Source organism: Elephantulus edwardii, unplaced genomic scaffold, assembly GCF_000299155.1.
Source record: "Elephantulus edwardii isolate Elephantulus edwardi_28Jun2011 unplaced genomic scaffold, EleEdw1.0 scaffold00096, whole genome shotgun sequence".
Taxonomy (NCBI): Eukaryota; Metazoa; Chordata; class Mammalia; order Macroscelidea; family Macroscelididae; genus Elephantulus; species Elephantulus edwardii.
Window position 1 is genome coordinate 10,351,304 of NW_006399846.1, and position 16,559 is coordinate 10,367,862.

Genomic DNA, 16,559 nt, shown 5'->3' on the forward strand with positions numbered 1-16,559 from the left:
AATGGGACCAAATATGGATGTCTTTCAACAACTGGCAGGTTGCGGTCTTGTAAATTTTTTGGCACTGGCTCATCAACACGTCGAGGGCTGCAACTGCTTGCTGGAATGTATTAATTTGTATTATATCAATTCCTTGGGCCTTAATTTTTGTGAATGTTTTCAGAACTGTGTATACTTCTTTCTTCATTGTATTGATTCACATACTAATTCTTGATTCAAATAAATTCTTTTTGGTACAAGGGCTCTGTATTCCTACCATTTTCTTTAATGCTTTCCGCATCATTCCAAAGTTTACCCATAAAATATTCAGAATTGTAACTCAAGGCTTGAATTAGGTTTTCAATCCTTTCAGCTTAAAAAAAATGTCAAGCATGTTTTTCTTTTCAATGTTCTAATGCTTAACCCTTTGCAGATTTTACCTGGTTGATCTTCTTGAGCTTTTTACAGTGACTGTGGCAAATGGGTCAGGTGTGTCAGAGATTGAGAGGTTGACTCAGGATAGGGCAAGGTTCAGAGCCACTGTTCATAGGGTTGCTACGAGTTGCAGTTCACCCAATGGCACATAACACCACAACTACTTCTTGAGTTGACCTTAAAATGTTCTGCTTATCTCTTTTATTTTAATCAATTATTCCCTCTGCTTTGGCCTATGTTCTAGTGCAATTTTCAAAAGTCTCTTCTGGCAGCCATTTTGGTCTTTTCTCTCTCCTTGTTTCTGTAATGATCTTTTGCTTTCTCATTGATGATATCCTTGATGTCACCCTACAACTCATTTGGTCTTCGAACATTACTGTTTTCCTATCACATTTATTCTAAAAGATGGTTTTAAAATTCATGTAAAACTCAAGGTCATATTTTGGGTTTTATGGACATAAAATATCCTTCAACTTGCACATCAGTAACTGATGATTTGTTCCACTTGGCCTTGTTTGACTGCTCGATATTGAGCTTTTCCACCTACTCTTTTTACAGATGTAATCAATTTTATTCCTATGTAGTTCACTAGATGATGCTCATGTGTATAGTGGCTGTTTGTTTTTTTTTAAAAAGGTTTTGTAAGGAATAAAACTTTGTACAAAATTCATTTGAACTCATTTTTGTCACCAAGTCTGTATTTTCCCAATAATGGTTCTTCTTTGTTTCTAAATTTTGCATTCCAGTCACCAATTAATAAAATTATTAATGCAGACTGTACATTCAGTTTATTTCAGAATGCATAAATTGGGAGAATTCTTCAATTTCTTCATATTTGGCTTGTAGAAAGTGGGGAAGATTTGAAACATTTGTTGTAGAAGATCAAGGAATGCATCCTTCATATGGATTGCACCTCAATGTCAAGAAAACAAAGATTCTTACCACTGGACCAACAGGCAACATCATGATAGATGGAGAAGAGGGTGTAACTGTCAACAACTTGGATCCACAATTAATACCCACTGCACTGAAAAAATCTGCAGTTGTGGACCTCTCCAAATTATTGAGGAACAATGATGTCAGTTTGAGGACTAAGGTGCATCTGATACAGGCCATTGTCTTTCCAAGCACTTGCTATGCATCTGAGAGCTCAACAATGAATAAGGATGACAGAGAAGAATTGACATCTTTGACCTGTGATGTTGGAGAACACTGAACATCTCATGGATCGTCAAAAGAACAAATAGGTCTTAGAGAGGGTGCAGCTGGAGGGCTCTTTGGAGGTAAGGATGGGGTTTTGTCTCACAGACTTTGGGCATGTTGCTAGGAGAGACTGTTCCTTGGAGATGGACATGATGTTTGGAAGGGTTGAGGGTTTGTGAAGGAGAGGAAATTCCTCGACCAGGTGGACTGACACAATGACTGCTGCAATGGATTCTAGCGTGTCAGGAAGTGTGAAGATGGCACAGGATAGCACAGGGTTGAGATCTTTTGTGCAGGGTTACTATGAGTTGTACATAACTTGATAGTGCCTAACAATAACAACATAAGAGCAAATTATAAAAAAGGTAAGCATAGGGAGCTCTGGTGGCCTAGTGGCAAGCACTGCAATACTGCAATACTGCAGGCATGCCGTTTGAATCTAACAGATGCTCTGCTGGAAAAGGAGGGGTAATCTCCTCTTGTGCCAGTCGAATCTGAATTCAGTGGTACACAACAAGATATAAAACAAAACAAAACATCAACTATTTCTTTTTCACTGGGATTCGTGGCCACACTGATATGGGCAATTATAGAGGTCTTTATGGTGCTAGGAAGCTGTGCAGCCACCGGCGTAACCAGAAGTGGCATAATAAACTGTACAAAACAGCCCTTTAGGGTACAGCTTTGAAGGCCAAACACTTGGAGGTGCATCTCATGCAAAGGAATTTGTGCTGGAAAAAGTGAGTGTTGAGGCGAAGAAGCCAAATCGTGCCATTAGAAAGTGTGTCGGAGTTCAGCTTATGGCTGATAATCATAGCCTTCATCCCTAATGATGGCTGCTTGAATTTTATTGAGGAAAACGATTTTGTGCTTGTTACTGAATTTGGTCACAGAGGTCATGATGGTGGTGATGTTACTGGAGTCCGGTTTAAGGTTGTCAAAATGGCCAATGCATCTCTTTTGGTCTTATAAAAAGGCAAGAATAGCCAATATTTTAAAGTTTTGATGAAAATGGCATACTAATAAATTTCTAAAGAAAAGCAAGCATAAAAATATTTTTTTTAAAAAGGTAAACATACAAATATTATAAAACAAACATGCATGCTATGGGGAAGTGTTGAGAGTATGTCAAGATTGGAATGCTTATTCTAGGTTTCAAAGGGAGCCTAGGCTAGTTTGCCTAACTTAAGATGGTATCTTGGACAGTCCAAGGGATGAGTGTCTCCTAGTCAGAGAAGGTGCCCACCATCTAACTATCGAAAAGCAGGTGTTTCTAATTTGCTAGATGCTACATGGAATAAATGTGGGCAATCTCCTCCTATGTGATTTATAGCATCTGAAAACCCTCTGGCGGGTCTGCTATTAGTTGGTTCTAGAAAGAAAGCACAAAAGAACCACCTTTCATCACTACATCTGAACCTCAGATATGTAAATGATATTAACTGCTGCTTTGCTTTCTCTGTCTCCCCCCTAAGTTACATTTTATTCTTTCTGACTGGAAAATGTCATCATCATTTTAGAAGGGCTTCTGAGGATTAAATGAGAAGTATTTTGTGATGCTAACTATGACACTGATGTGTCAAATGCGATATTGGTTACCTATGGTGGACAGTGTTTGATGGAGCTCCTCGATTAAAACAAGCTTAGAAGTAGGAGTGGCATCCACCTCTGAAATGACTTCTGAAATAATGAAAGTTATACAAGTTTTATACAAGTTATTCAGGTCTTTCATTCATAGGGTCGCTATCAGTTGTCTACAACTCAATGGCACCTAACAACAAAAACATTACACATTATATAAAAGATTAGGTAGCTTTGCTTTATGACATGAGAGAACTGGACCAGATGACCTCTAAAATCCTTTTCAGTGTCAAATTCCTTTAATTTTACAAAGCCCATAAAGAATCATACTTACATTCAAAATTCTTAATTTTGGGCGAGCAGTCTTTTCATGACGAGAACGACTTCTTACAGATTTTCGATAATGCCGTTTGGCAGATCTCCCTTCATGTCTTCCACTGGAAGACGGGACATTCTCATTGCCATCACTCATACCTGAAGCCACATCTGAATGTGCACTAAAAAAAAAAAAACAACACCACCCACAAATGGTTTATGACATTGTAAAGTCTGGTATTTTAAAGTTTCACATTATTCTATTGATTAGGCTGGAAAGACAATTTTAATTTTTACATACCTATCCACAGAGGAGACCATTGTGGTAGGCTGGGTGGGTTGTGGCTGTACTGTTGGAATCTGCTCTGAAGGAGGAACAACCTGAGAGATTCCCTGGGTACTCTGTGAATGGGAAGGAGGATTCAGTTCTTTGAAATGATGTATTTTATTTATCATTCACCAACTCCAATCAAGTTCTTCCCCTCATTTTCCCTTCCCCCCTTAAATCATAAAAGCACTAAATTCACTAGTATTCTTAATAATCAGCATCTATAAACAGTGGTCATGTAATTCCAAAGGAAGTTTCTAAAGCTAGTTTTTTATATTGACTGCATGGTGAAATCAGCCAACACATTTGCTAGGCAGTGTGAAACTACAACTTGCCATGCAGCCAGCCATTTTACCAGAACTGTGCAACAGGGCAGGCAGAGCAAAGTGCAAAGATGATTCAGAATTTTCTCCCAGCAGGACAAAAATTATTGCTGGGAACACAGCATGATAAGATACTCTATGACTGTCAATGGCAAGAGTTTGTGAAATGGTAAGAACAACTGCTGAAGTAATAGCTAGAAGTGAAGTGCTAACGACGTTAATCTTCTGCAAGGCACACTCACTTCCCAACAGAACAGCCAGTGGCAACAAGGCCCCCACATTGGCATTTCATTCTGCTGTAAGAAAAAGTCATTTAGAAGTTAGTTTAAGAGACTCCAAATAAATTCTAAACAGGAGTCTATGATTCTTATTTGCCATTTTTATCCCATGAATTTATGTTTTGTATATAAACATGCAGTAATTCCATTTACCTCCAGAGCTGCTTGCTGGGAGGATGTAGGGGGAACTTGTGCTAAACTCACTGCTGGTTGGGGCATTTGAACCTGTCCTCCTATATTGCCCACAGGAACCAAGAGATTTGATTCAACATAAGGCTGCACCACTGAAGGAAAGTAACTGGGTGTAGCCAATGCCTCTGTTGGCATAGGAGGGGATAAGACTGCAGAAGGAACGCAAACAGAAGCCACGTTGGAAGAGGGAGCACTATTTGAATCTCCTGGGTATTGTGGTGGCAGTCGAGATGGGAATCCCTGTGACAGAAAGGATGAAGGTGAGTTAGTGCAGGTTGAGTCATCAAATTAGCAAAATAGCAAGACTTAAGGGGAGGGGGAAGCACATAAGCAAAGAACAAGAAATAGTCCAATACATAAATCTTTAAACAAGAACATTTAAAAGACCATTCTTGAAATGAAATGGAATACTGGTTCCAACTTAGGGTACAGGACTCTACTGGCTTTTCTGCCCGTAGAGAATTCTGGTGGTACAGCCCATAGTAAGTTGCTCTCTGCTAACTCAAAGGTGGCACCTCTCTAGTGGTTCAAATCCACCAGTGGCTCCAAGGTAGAAAGATGGGCATTCTCATATTGAGTATCACCTCAAAAAATCTGCTGGAGGTCAGCTATGAGTTGGTTCCAACTTAATGAGAAAGAATTCAAGAGCTGAGAGAAAACCAAAATAGAAATATATTTAACAAGCACTGGTGGTGTAGTTAGATACGTATTACAAGTTAAACACAAGGTTAGCTGCTCGGATTTGTGAGATGCTTTCTAGGAGAAAGATGAAAAATTTCCTACTGTAAAGATTTACTGCCTCAGCAATTTGATGGGCATGTCCCTATTAGATGGAACTGATTAATGGCAGTTAGTTTTTCTGGAAAAACAACTACTTTCTAGTCAATATTAAATGGTCAAATGCAAAAAAATCATCAGGCTAGTCTGGTCATAGTGTAACATACTGATTTTCAAAATCTAAATCTTGACTTTTTTTACTGGTAGTATACTGGATACTTTTTAGTCCCCATTACAGAGCCTGAGTTTATTTAGTATTGAGTTAGCTTACAACACATAGCACTAAGAAGTAGTTTTTCCTAATGTCACCTTGAAAGAAATGTACTGGAATCAGACCTCTATTCCCAAAATTTTACTATTTTCACTTCTCTAGTTGAGATCAAGGAGAGATCTGGTGCCATAGTCCTAAGAGAGTTGTTCCACTCACCCAAAGGTGATGCCTCTCTGGTAGTTCAAAACAATCTACTGGCATTTCTATGAAAGAAAAATAGATAATCTCTCACGTGACTCATTAGCTTTGCAAATCTACTGGAGGGTCAACTATGAGTCAGTTCTGACTTGGTGGCAATAAGATAGGATACCAAAAGGGAGCTCTGAAAGCATAATCTATAAGGAATTATGCTGCTAACCCAAAGACTGAGATTCTCTGATGGTCAAATCCACCAGCAGTTCTGTAGGAGAAAGATGGGTAATGTCCTCCCATGAAATTTACAGCCTTGAAAACCCAATGGAAAAGTCCCAGGCTTTGACAATGAGTTTTTCTTCTTTTTTTTGTCTGTTTTTGAGTTGAGACCAAAGGAGCTCTAGTGGTGCTGTAGATTAAGCACTGTGTTGTTTAATCAAAAGACTGACAGTTAGAACCCATCAGCCTTACGTGGGAGAAAAATGAGGCAGCATTAAAACTTTTGAGAGCAATTCTACTCTGTTTATATGATCACTATGAGTTGGAACTGACTCATGGCAGTGAGAGTGAGAATGAAAGAGCTCAAACTAGGAACATCTATTATTGACAGTTATTCTGCCACTCAATTAGTAGGTTTTCAAATGCTTAATTATCTACTATTAGAACCAAACCCTCCAGTGCCCTCCATTTTTTTTTTTTTGCTAGCTAACACAATACCTGGTACAGAACATCTCCAGAGGGAAGTGGAACCTCAGCAGCTTGTCCAAGGTTAGCTGGTATTCCCATGGACTGAACTGCTGGTTGCAGGAGTTGTGGGTGAACCTGACTTGGCAGCTGAGTCACAGGCTGCAGAAGGGTTGGAAGTTGACTAGGAACCACAGTTGATCCCCCTGGGATTGCAGCTGGTGTAGCAGATGAAGCCAATGTGAGCAGAGGCTGATTAATGCCAGCTGCCATTGTGATGGGAAGGGGTGAAAAACCTGTCTGAGTTGCAGACACATGAGGAGTTGATATAGGAATTTGAGAAACAGGGTATTGAGGGAGTAAGGAAGTTGGAAGTGGCTGTCCCATAGGGAGGAAATGAGCACCAGAATGGGCTGGAACAACTGAGGGTTGTGTCGCAACAGGGATCTGAGGTTCGCCTTGGATAGTTGATACTGGCTGGGAAACTGGAAGCTGGGAAGGTAAAGAAAAACAAAACAGATATAGATGTTTTAGAAAGCAAGATGGCGAAAGCAAGGTTTATATATTAGCTGAAAAGAAGAAAAAAATATCCTTGCATTAGTGTAAATTAATATAAACATAAGAATAAGAAAAGGATAGGAGATAAAGAGATTGAAAGATTGGCAATTGTTCCATGCCTTTTGTTGTACAGTATTTTGTTAACATTTTTATTATTCAATTACTAAAATGGTCAATGATCCCTGTTTTTTGTCTTTTTTTTTTTAGTTTTTTTTTAAAAAAGTTGAGCTGTGTTTTACATACTATAACCCATAGATTAAATGATTGTTATTAGAGTAATTAATGAAATTTAAATTAATTCTCTCAGTGGAGTTAGACTTTATCCATATTCCTTCTGATTGACTCTTAAGTTTAACCATCATAGCCTTATAAAAAAACCCACCATATTTCATTGTTTCTAAAAAAAATCTCTGGACCTGAGCATTTAAATATATGTGAAACTGGAATTTATCTTAAAATTGATGACTACATGAAAGCAGTAATATAGTGTACCAACATACAAGCACAAGTGCTAAAGATAAAACAAAGGGAAGGTTATTCAGAAAAGTGTATTTTTTTTTCCAGGATACTTTTCGAGGGATCTAAAAAATACCTTCTTGCAAAGAATGCTATTCCTTACAAGAGTTTTTTTGCATGATTTACTGTCAGTTGGCTATGTGGGAAGAAAGCAGAAAGATCTAAATAAAAATATAGTATAGGTGCAAATTCAGAATATTAAGTATAAACTGGTAAAAATTCTAGATACAGAAATAATTAGCCAGCATAGAGTACAAAAGAAGCAACTTTCACCTCATTTTTTTCTGTGATATTAACCATCTTTAAAAGACATTTCACTAATAAAAGAAATAAAAGCCTAATCACTTGAAACACATGTAACGTAAGAAATACCTGTTAGCTTAATTTGAGACATTAAAGAGTTTACCTGTTTTCCAGCTGATACTTGAGGCAAAACCTGTGGAGCCTGAGGTTGACTCACTGGCTGTACACAGTCAGTGGACTCACTGGTGGCTGATGTCTGTGGAAGTGAATACTGTACTATCTGCTGAGGAGAGGCTGTCTGCTGTATTCCTGGTGGCTGAGAATAAAATGAAAGGACTTAGTTTTGTCATTAATAGCATGTTTTCAAGTATGTTGACTTAGAGTTTTCAGTATCTGTAAAAGACAATTTCAGTAATTAAGACGTGCAGAACCCAAAATAATTAATTAATTACTATTGTATATCTGTTCATCCTATTGATTTGTAATACCACAAACAGAAACAATTAGTACTTCCAAACTTACCACTGCTTCTTTACCAAATACCCTTCTTGCCTCAACAGCAGGTCACTTAAATATATACTTTCAGGCATGACATCCAAATAGCAACTCTCTCCTCTAAATTTCCCCCCAATTTCTTGGCATCAACTCTCACTCTGTTTCATATTATAAGTCAATCCAGTTTCCTTCTTTAATGTCTTTCCCTTAATCTATTTATCAACGGCATGTTTAATCTGCTTGAAGAAAATGGGAAAAACATTGGATCTATCATCAAGAGATAGTTCCAAATTTTAACTCTATGAGACAGTGACAAGAGTGACTGCAGCAATGGGCTCATGTGTCAGAGAGTATGAGGATGGCATAAGACAGGACAGGGCTCAAATCTGTTGTTCATTAGATTGCTATCGGTCGTACTTGATGACTCCTAACAACAACAGCAAGAGCAAAAAAACAACAACATTTCTTCCTCTAGGTCATATAGCCCTGGTGTACAAGTTGCTGTACAGCAGTAACTTGTGGTTGCTGTGAGACTGAACACTGTGACACTGATGTGTCAAATGCGTTAATGGCTGGTTACCCAATGAGGACAGAGAGTAGGGTGGAGCCTCCCGATTAAAACAAGTTTGGAAGGAGGAGTGGCATCCACTTCCATAATAGCTTGCCTCCGGAAACCCTATGAACCTGGAGAGAGGATGAGAGACACCCAAGCGTTAAGGACTCTCCCTCTTAGGGTCGCTCGCTATGAGTTGCCTGCGACTCAACAGCACTTAACAACAACAACAAGGGTCAAGATGGTTTCTTCCTTTGAAAATAAAATGCTATACAACTCAATTCAAATGGAGTAAAGGGAATGGAACCTGGAAATCAACCATGTTCTAAGTACTGTTTTAAGATATCCTCATCTATGTCCCATAGTTAGTATTCAAACAATAAACTTCTGATACTCTCTCCTGCCAGCCAAGATCCACCATCCACTGACATCAGCAATGACAGCCTAGTACACAGGATAACCATCTTTATGCATTCCATTTCAAAGGGAAATGAAAATATAATAAATTTTTTTAAAAAAGAAAATATAATAATTTATTCTCCAAAATAAACAGTTTATAGTGTTACACCACTAAACTGTTAGTGAGTATAAACAGGAACAATGTTTTGTTAAAAATAAACATGACTGTGCCTATCTTATATATGTTCTACAACACACTATTTTCTTTGCATTTACTGTTGGTCTAATGATAAACATTCCAGTTTTGTATGCTTCTTAAAATAGATATTTCACACATGTTTTGGTATACTGATATAACTTACTGATTACCACTGACATTTATGGTATATGATTAAACTAAAATCACAAAAGAAACAGACAACCCATTCAATGTCATCAAACTGGAACAGACTCATAGTTGACTCTCAGCAAGTTTGTGAAGCCATAAATCACATAAGAGGAGACTGTCCATCTTTTTCCTGCAGAGCTGTTAGGGGACTGGAACTGCCAGACATGTCACCTTTAGATTAGCAGTGCCATCCTCTACAGAGTAGGCCACCAGAGCTCCCCTGACATACATATATCAGCATCTCTTAGACAGATACACACCCCCCCCTTCCCTCCTCAATCAAGGAAGCTTTGGTGGCTCAGTGGTAAGGGATTGTGCTGGCAATGCACAGATACACGGTTTGAATCCACCAGCTGTTCCGCAGGAGAAACATAGACAATCTCCTTCCATGCAATTTACTGCCTTTAAAAACCTACTGGAGGGCAGTTATAGGTTGATTCTGACACAAGGGTACACAGCAACAATATATATAAAATGACATATTTCTTTTATATCTATCCACCTTAATGCACTTCTTAGATTCTGTTAAGTGATATATTCTGCAAATAGTAATTTTGATCTCCTGATATTTTTTACTTCTTTCTTATTGTTAGGTGCTGTCGAGTAGGCTCTGACACACAGCAATACTATGAAAAACAGAAAAGAATGAAACCCTGTCCTGTCCTGAGATGACCACTATGGAGTTTAAGTCCACAGTTGTAATAATCATTGGATCAATCCATCTTGATGCTAGTCTTACTCATTTTCTGATCCTCTACTTTTCCCAAGCATGATGTCCTTTTCCAGGGACTGGCCTCTCCTGACAACATACCCAAAGTAAATGAGACAAAAATCTCACCATTCTTGCTTCTAAGGAGTAATCTCTTGCTTTTAAATATCATGGTGGTAAACATGCATACATTCATACAATACAAAATGTGAAAGCTATCTAACAAAGTCATTTGCAAATAAAAAAATCGGAGTAGTCTGCTGGGAGTGGCCTGTGCCCAAAGAGGACCAATTCAGAAGATTTAGCCTGTGATATATTTTTTTGTCTTCAATCAGCTTAATAGGAACTTATAATTTTATTAAGGGTTAACAGTAGAATAAGGAGCCTTGGTGTTACAGCATATACCTTGCTAGGTTGCTAACCAAAAGGTTGGCAGCTTGAATCCACCAGCAGCTGAGGGAAAAAGACAAGCAGTCTCCTCCCATAAAAGATTAAGAGCCTCATAATAAACTTAATGGAGGGTCACTATGAGTCAGTCTCAGTTTGACAATACTGAGTCTTTTGGTTTGGTAATAAATAACAGGATAAAATAAAAAGTGTTGGGACTGGCAAAAATATGACTAAAAGGAAGGAGGAATTATAGGGTTATTAAAGGCAATGAAGAAGGGGAAGAAAAGACAATACTGAGAGCCTGAGCTCTGGTGTCAAGAAGTTGTGCATACAGGCATACAGTTCAAACCCACCAGTTGCTCCAAGAGAGATATGGGCACCTTCTCTCATGCAATCAGTCTCTGAAAACCTACCGGACAGTCAGCTATGGGATGACTCTGATTCGATGGCATAGAAAACAACAGTGAAAATAGTGACAAGATGCTCATGAAGGAATATGTAGAAACAAAATTGGTATTTTTTTAAATTATGTGTAAATTACCTGTCTTACAAGGTAAATAAATTATAATACATCAGTAAAAATGCTTCTTTTAAATTTTATGTTCAATTTATTGGATTTTAAAAAACTCCAACAAAAATGTTTTCTAAACTATTAAACATGAGAAATGTCATGTCTCAATTTTTCTTCAAAAAACCTATTAGCAATCCATTCATACTGGGAATTTGTTGTTGTTGTTGTGTATCATCAAGTCAGAACTGACCCATAGCTGACAGTCTGGCAGGTTTTTAGAGGCAATTAATCCCAAAGGAGGAGAATGCCCATCCTTCCACAGAGCAGCTGGTGGCCTTGAACCACATGCCTTTGGATTGCAGCACAGCCTCTTGTTACTAGGCCACCAGAACTCTCTATTGAGAATTTAATGAATTAAAAAAATGTAAAACAGTGAATTGGTCATTGTTAAATCTAGCAAGTTCTTACCTGTTGAGGATGTTGTATAGGTTGGGAGGATGGAATCCCGGTTAAGTTACTTGAAGCTGGCTGACCTTGGCTCTGCCCCTGTGCCTGAAGGAAAGACATGAATGTAACAAACTAGCACAGAAAAAAAGCTTTTCCAAATATTTAAGAACTTGTACAAACAAAATGAAGAAGTAACTTGAGTAAGTATGTACAAGATTCTTGGGGTGTCTTTTCTAAGAAAAATTTAGAAAAAATTTTAATCCCAGGCAAAAACTGTTTACTGTTCAAACTTAACCTATCACTGAGGCTCAATGTATCAAAACAGTAAGATTCATAATAACACTGATATTAACAATCTAATAATCAAGAACAAATATAACAAGATGATCAATATGAAAAAATATTATCTACACAACCTAAAAATAGTTGATAAATATAAATGCTAATTGGTAGGTCCCGCTGTCGTGTCATGTTGAGTTTTATCAGACATGTAAAGAAAATCAGGTATCATCAATTGTTAAGTCCCTAAGAGGAATAATTCTCAACTAGGAACAATTCTGTCCCTTTCACAAAAAAGTATTTAGCAACATTTGGAGATATTTTTGGTGGTCAGAGCTGGGTAAGGGTCTTAATGGTATCTAGTGGGTAGAGGCCACAGATGCTGCTAATCATCCTACAATACACCAAAGAGCCCCTATGCAACAAAAAATTATCTACTCAAAATGTCAATCGTTTTAAAGCTGAGAAAATCCTGACTCAGAGGATCTCAATTATCAGTAAGTCTATTATTTAAATGAAGATAATAAATCTAAAAGAGAAAATGCCATGTGACTGCAGGACTACTAAACAGGTGTAAGGAAATGAAAAGGTTGATTTCAATTTAAAGGGTTTCTTTGAAGCTTACTTGGATATGGCATTATAATCCATTAAGGCTTACATACTGTACAAAGAAAATATCTTTTTTTTATATTTGAAAATTCAGTTTGTCAAGCTTTAAGGAGAATGGTCAAAAATGCATTAAGTTTTTCACCAGGCACTATGGCAAAAAGTTCTGATGTTAGACTCTGGAATTCCTCTATCAAATAATTTTCAAGTTTCTGGATCTTTTTGCTTCTTAGTACTATTCTGATAAGTTATGTACATTTTTTAGAGTTATTTATATCTAATGGGATTTAAAACACAATTTATGCTACATTATAAAGGCAAAGGTTTTTTAAATTCCAAATGTTTTGAATATATAATTGCACAGTCTCTTATATAGACCTTAAGAGAACACAGGAAACAATCAACAGTAACTCCACTTCTTGAATTCTATTATGCCTATTTTGTATATTTGGTTTTTATTTGCAAGAGTTCATGTGCTTATATACATAACTATATTTAATTTTGTTGAAAAAAATCAAAACAAAGCCCCAGAATTCCAATGTTCCTTAGCCTATAACATACCACAAATACTTAACACAAAACAAATAATAAACTTACTACCTACTGTAGTTCCACCTACTTGGTAAAGATTAGGATCTGTCTTTAACTTTATAAATTATCATTTTCATTTTGGAAATTTTTAAGAAAAAGATTCCTCTACACTAATGAGATTCTGTGTATTAATTCTTAACAGTAATCCAAAAGTAATCACTAATTTTTATTTTGTAGGGGGAAAAATTATCTTTTGCATTTTTTTATTTTTAAAAAGTAGTCCTATTTCCTTTTTAGGGAGAATAAAAATACTTCACATTATTATTAATAAATAATCAATGCTGAGTTAATCTTACATACATCTGTGCTTTTATTACTACTTGAAACTATATTACATATATGAATATAAATGAATGACTTCAGTGAACTAAAATTCTAGTTTTCGTGATTTATTTTCCAAGGCTTGCTTATATTATAGGTAAATTAGGTACTTCTCCCTCATTTCTTGCTCTTACATACAAGTTGTTTGTAACTCACGAAAGATGGGAAATTCTAATGACAAAAAAAAAACAATGCTCCTCATAAATCCATGATTCAGGAAAAGGAGAGCCAGAAAACGTAAAATGTAATGATGCATAGCAGGTAGTTTAAAAGAATTGTGGAAGTTTTCCTATAACCTGTGGATGGAGTGCAGATCCTCCTGTAGGAAATGAAGCAGCTAAGACCTGCTGAGATGTGGTTCCTTGAGGGAAACAGAAGAAAAGTGGGGATTCTTGTAACATTGTCTGAGGCAGACGGATAATGGGTAATGAGACGTCAGAGCCAAAAGATGCTGCTGCTCCCCCGGTAGGGGGAGGTGACTGAAAATCACTGGGATCTGAAGAAGTAATTTGTGAAGAATCACTCGAATATTCTGGACTTCCTATTGGCCAGCTCTGTCCGATAGACTCTACCATAGTAACAGTCAATTCTGGGGCACGGTAATTACACTGTTCTTCAGTCACAGGCTGCAGGCGGCCAGGTAATCCCACTGATTGAGGAGGTGGCTCTTCCTGATTTAAGTCCACTGCAAGCTGCTGGTTTCGGTAAGCATGCTGAGGTACAACTCCACCTCCTTCTCCTGAAGAGGAGCTTGGTGCATGAACATGAAATTCAAATACACACTTGCTTCTGCCCTCATTGTTATGAGTTAACACAGCAGGTGCAGAATGAGGAATAAAGACAGGGTGAAATTTCAAACGTGTAGTATCTGTGCTGATAGGTGCAGAAACACTAGAGAGGGGAGATACTGGACTCATTCCAGAGTCTAACCTCAAATTCTGAAGGTGTCCTACCAGGAAAGCCTGTCCAGATGGAAAGTCAAAGACAGAACTTGAAGGAGGCCCTCCTTGTACTGTCTTCTGTTCAGGCATCTGCTTCATAGGACTTGATAATAATGGTGATTTGTATGCACTGCCATCATACTGTTCTGCGACCTGGGCCTGGTAATGCACCCCAGCTAGATACACTGCCTCCTGAGGAATAAAATAATGAGCTTCTTCTGGAAGTATTAGTCCAGATCTATAGTCACTGTAAGTTTGAGTTGGTTCAAACATAGGATGAACCTGCATTTCACACGGCTCTCCAGTTATTCTATTGGCTGTTGTACCCAACATAACGACAGTCTCTGGTGTCCAGTTAGTTGGGCTGCCACCAGGTGGAAGAAGATTTTGACCAACAGTCCTCAGCAAAGGTTGAAAGTGGCGAGTTTGGGCTTCCAGGAAGGAGGTGCTCTTACGCCGCTGGGAAATGGCTACTTTCGGTGGACAAGTAGGTGGTGGTGAAAAAGAAACTGGACGTTCATGAATAGTTGGGAAAAATATCTGTGACTCTGAGAATGTTGGGGTCCCCCCACACGGATGCACCATGGACTGAGGCTGTATTAACATGAATAAGACAAATAATTCATACATTCATATGTAAAATTACATTAGACATGCACAACTGGATAGTTCTCTGTAACCTAATTAAATGGTTACAGCAAATTCATAATTAATAAAGAAATAACAGTATTTCTGTAAATTATGTGCATTAATAAAAATCCACTGAATACATCCAGGGCCAATGTCATCAATCTGTGGAACTCTTTGCATTAGATAAAAGCTGCTTTCCCATATTTTAACTTTCTTTTCTAAAAGAACATGAAACAAATTTTCTAAATGATACTGTTTTGACTCAAAATTAATATGCTCACGCTTATGACAAAAAAAATTCCAGTAGTGGAAAAAGATTTAAGAATTAAATGAAAGCATTAAGTCTATTTTTATAACATGAGATATGTTTTTTAATAATATAAACAACTGTAGTAAGTGTTCCTAAGTCCTATACTTTTATGATTCTGTGCTGTATTAGAGGCTTCAGTGCTATTCTTTCATCAACTTAGATATCCTCTAATTAGAAATCATGAGGAGTTAATGACAGTAATTTCTTTCCTCTTGTTTCAAACAAGACAGAGTAAATAGTTTCACTACATGAAGCATGTTAAATATGCCAAATTACCAAATACCACTTTTCTGATCCTACACAAAATTTAATAACTATGAATTTTCTGATTTTGGTGTCCAGGTTAGATGAAAGAGGCAACACACATAACAGCCTTTTTCACTTAGTAGCATGTTTTGTTCAAAGTTCTAGATTAAGACTCTCATTACTTGATAAATGCAAATAATGCACACCACTATATAATTCACTTTCACGGATCTTTTTAAAAAATATATTGGTTGGTTTCATTTATCTTCAACAGGTCAGACTATGAAGCTAGCAGTCATTCAAATGTTGCTTTTTCACAACTAAAAGATGATTTCGAACTATAAAATCAGAAATTGTCCATTTTATTCAGGGTATATCCCAACACCACAAAACACTATTCTTGTCCTTAATTAACATCAAAAACATTTAGAAGTTGGTAAAACAAAGCTTTATATTTTCTCTATCTAGAAAAGCAGCAGCAAGGTCCCACAGTGCTTAAAATAAATGGGGCAAAGAATGTTACACAAACTATATGTAATAAAGGCCATATGCTATTAAAACTAAGAAAAAATATTTCCATGAGAGAACAATTCATGGCCCTTTATTTTGCTGACACATCATTTTAAGCGGTCAGTGAAGACAGGGGAAAGAGTTTCACCCAGCTTCATTAGTATCTCTTTAGAATATTCCATGTTTGGGTATATTTAGTAAGTGGAAAAACTGCTTTTGATTAAGTCAGCAATGAGTTTTCAAATTAAGCAATACATAATTTTTAAACTAAATTTTAAAAATGCAAAGATATTTATGTTGCTAGGAAACTGAAGAATATAATAAAATTTAGCATTTAATTAGGCCCATACTGACACATACAAAGAACTTTGAATAAATATCCTTTTACTACCTCCTTGCTCCGCCAAACCCTAAATAC

The 16,559-nt window shown here is 37.1% G+C and overlaps 1 protein-coding gene and 1 pseudogene across 1 annotated transcript; one reads left to right on the forward strand and one right to left on the reverse strand.

The window, feature by feature from the left end:
- The first annotated feature begins 2,196 nt into the window (after positions 1–2,196).
- On the forward strand, positions 2,197–2,640 carry LOC102846820 (annotated as a pseudogene).
- An 11,076-nt stretch (positions 2,641–13,716) lies between these two features.
- Positions 13,717–15,104, reverse strand: WNK1 (WNK lysine deficient protein kinase 1). Its single transcript, XM_006891324.1, has one exon. It carries the CDS (start codon positions 15,073–15,075, stop codon positions 13,771–13,773), a length of 1,305 nt encoding a protein of 434 aa, XP_006891386.1. The 5' UTR covers positions 15,076–15,104; the 3' UTR covers positions 13,717–13,770.
- Positions 15,105–16,559: the final 1,455 nt, after the last annotated feature.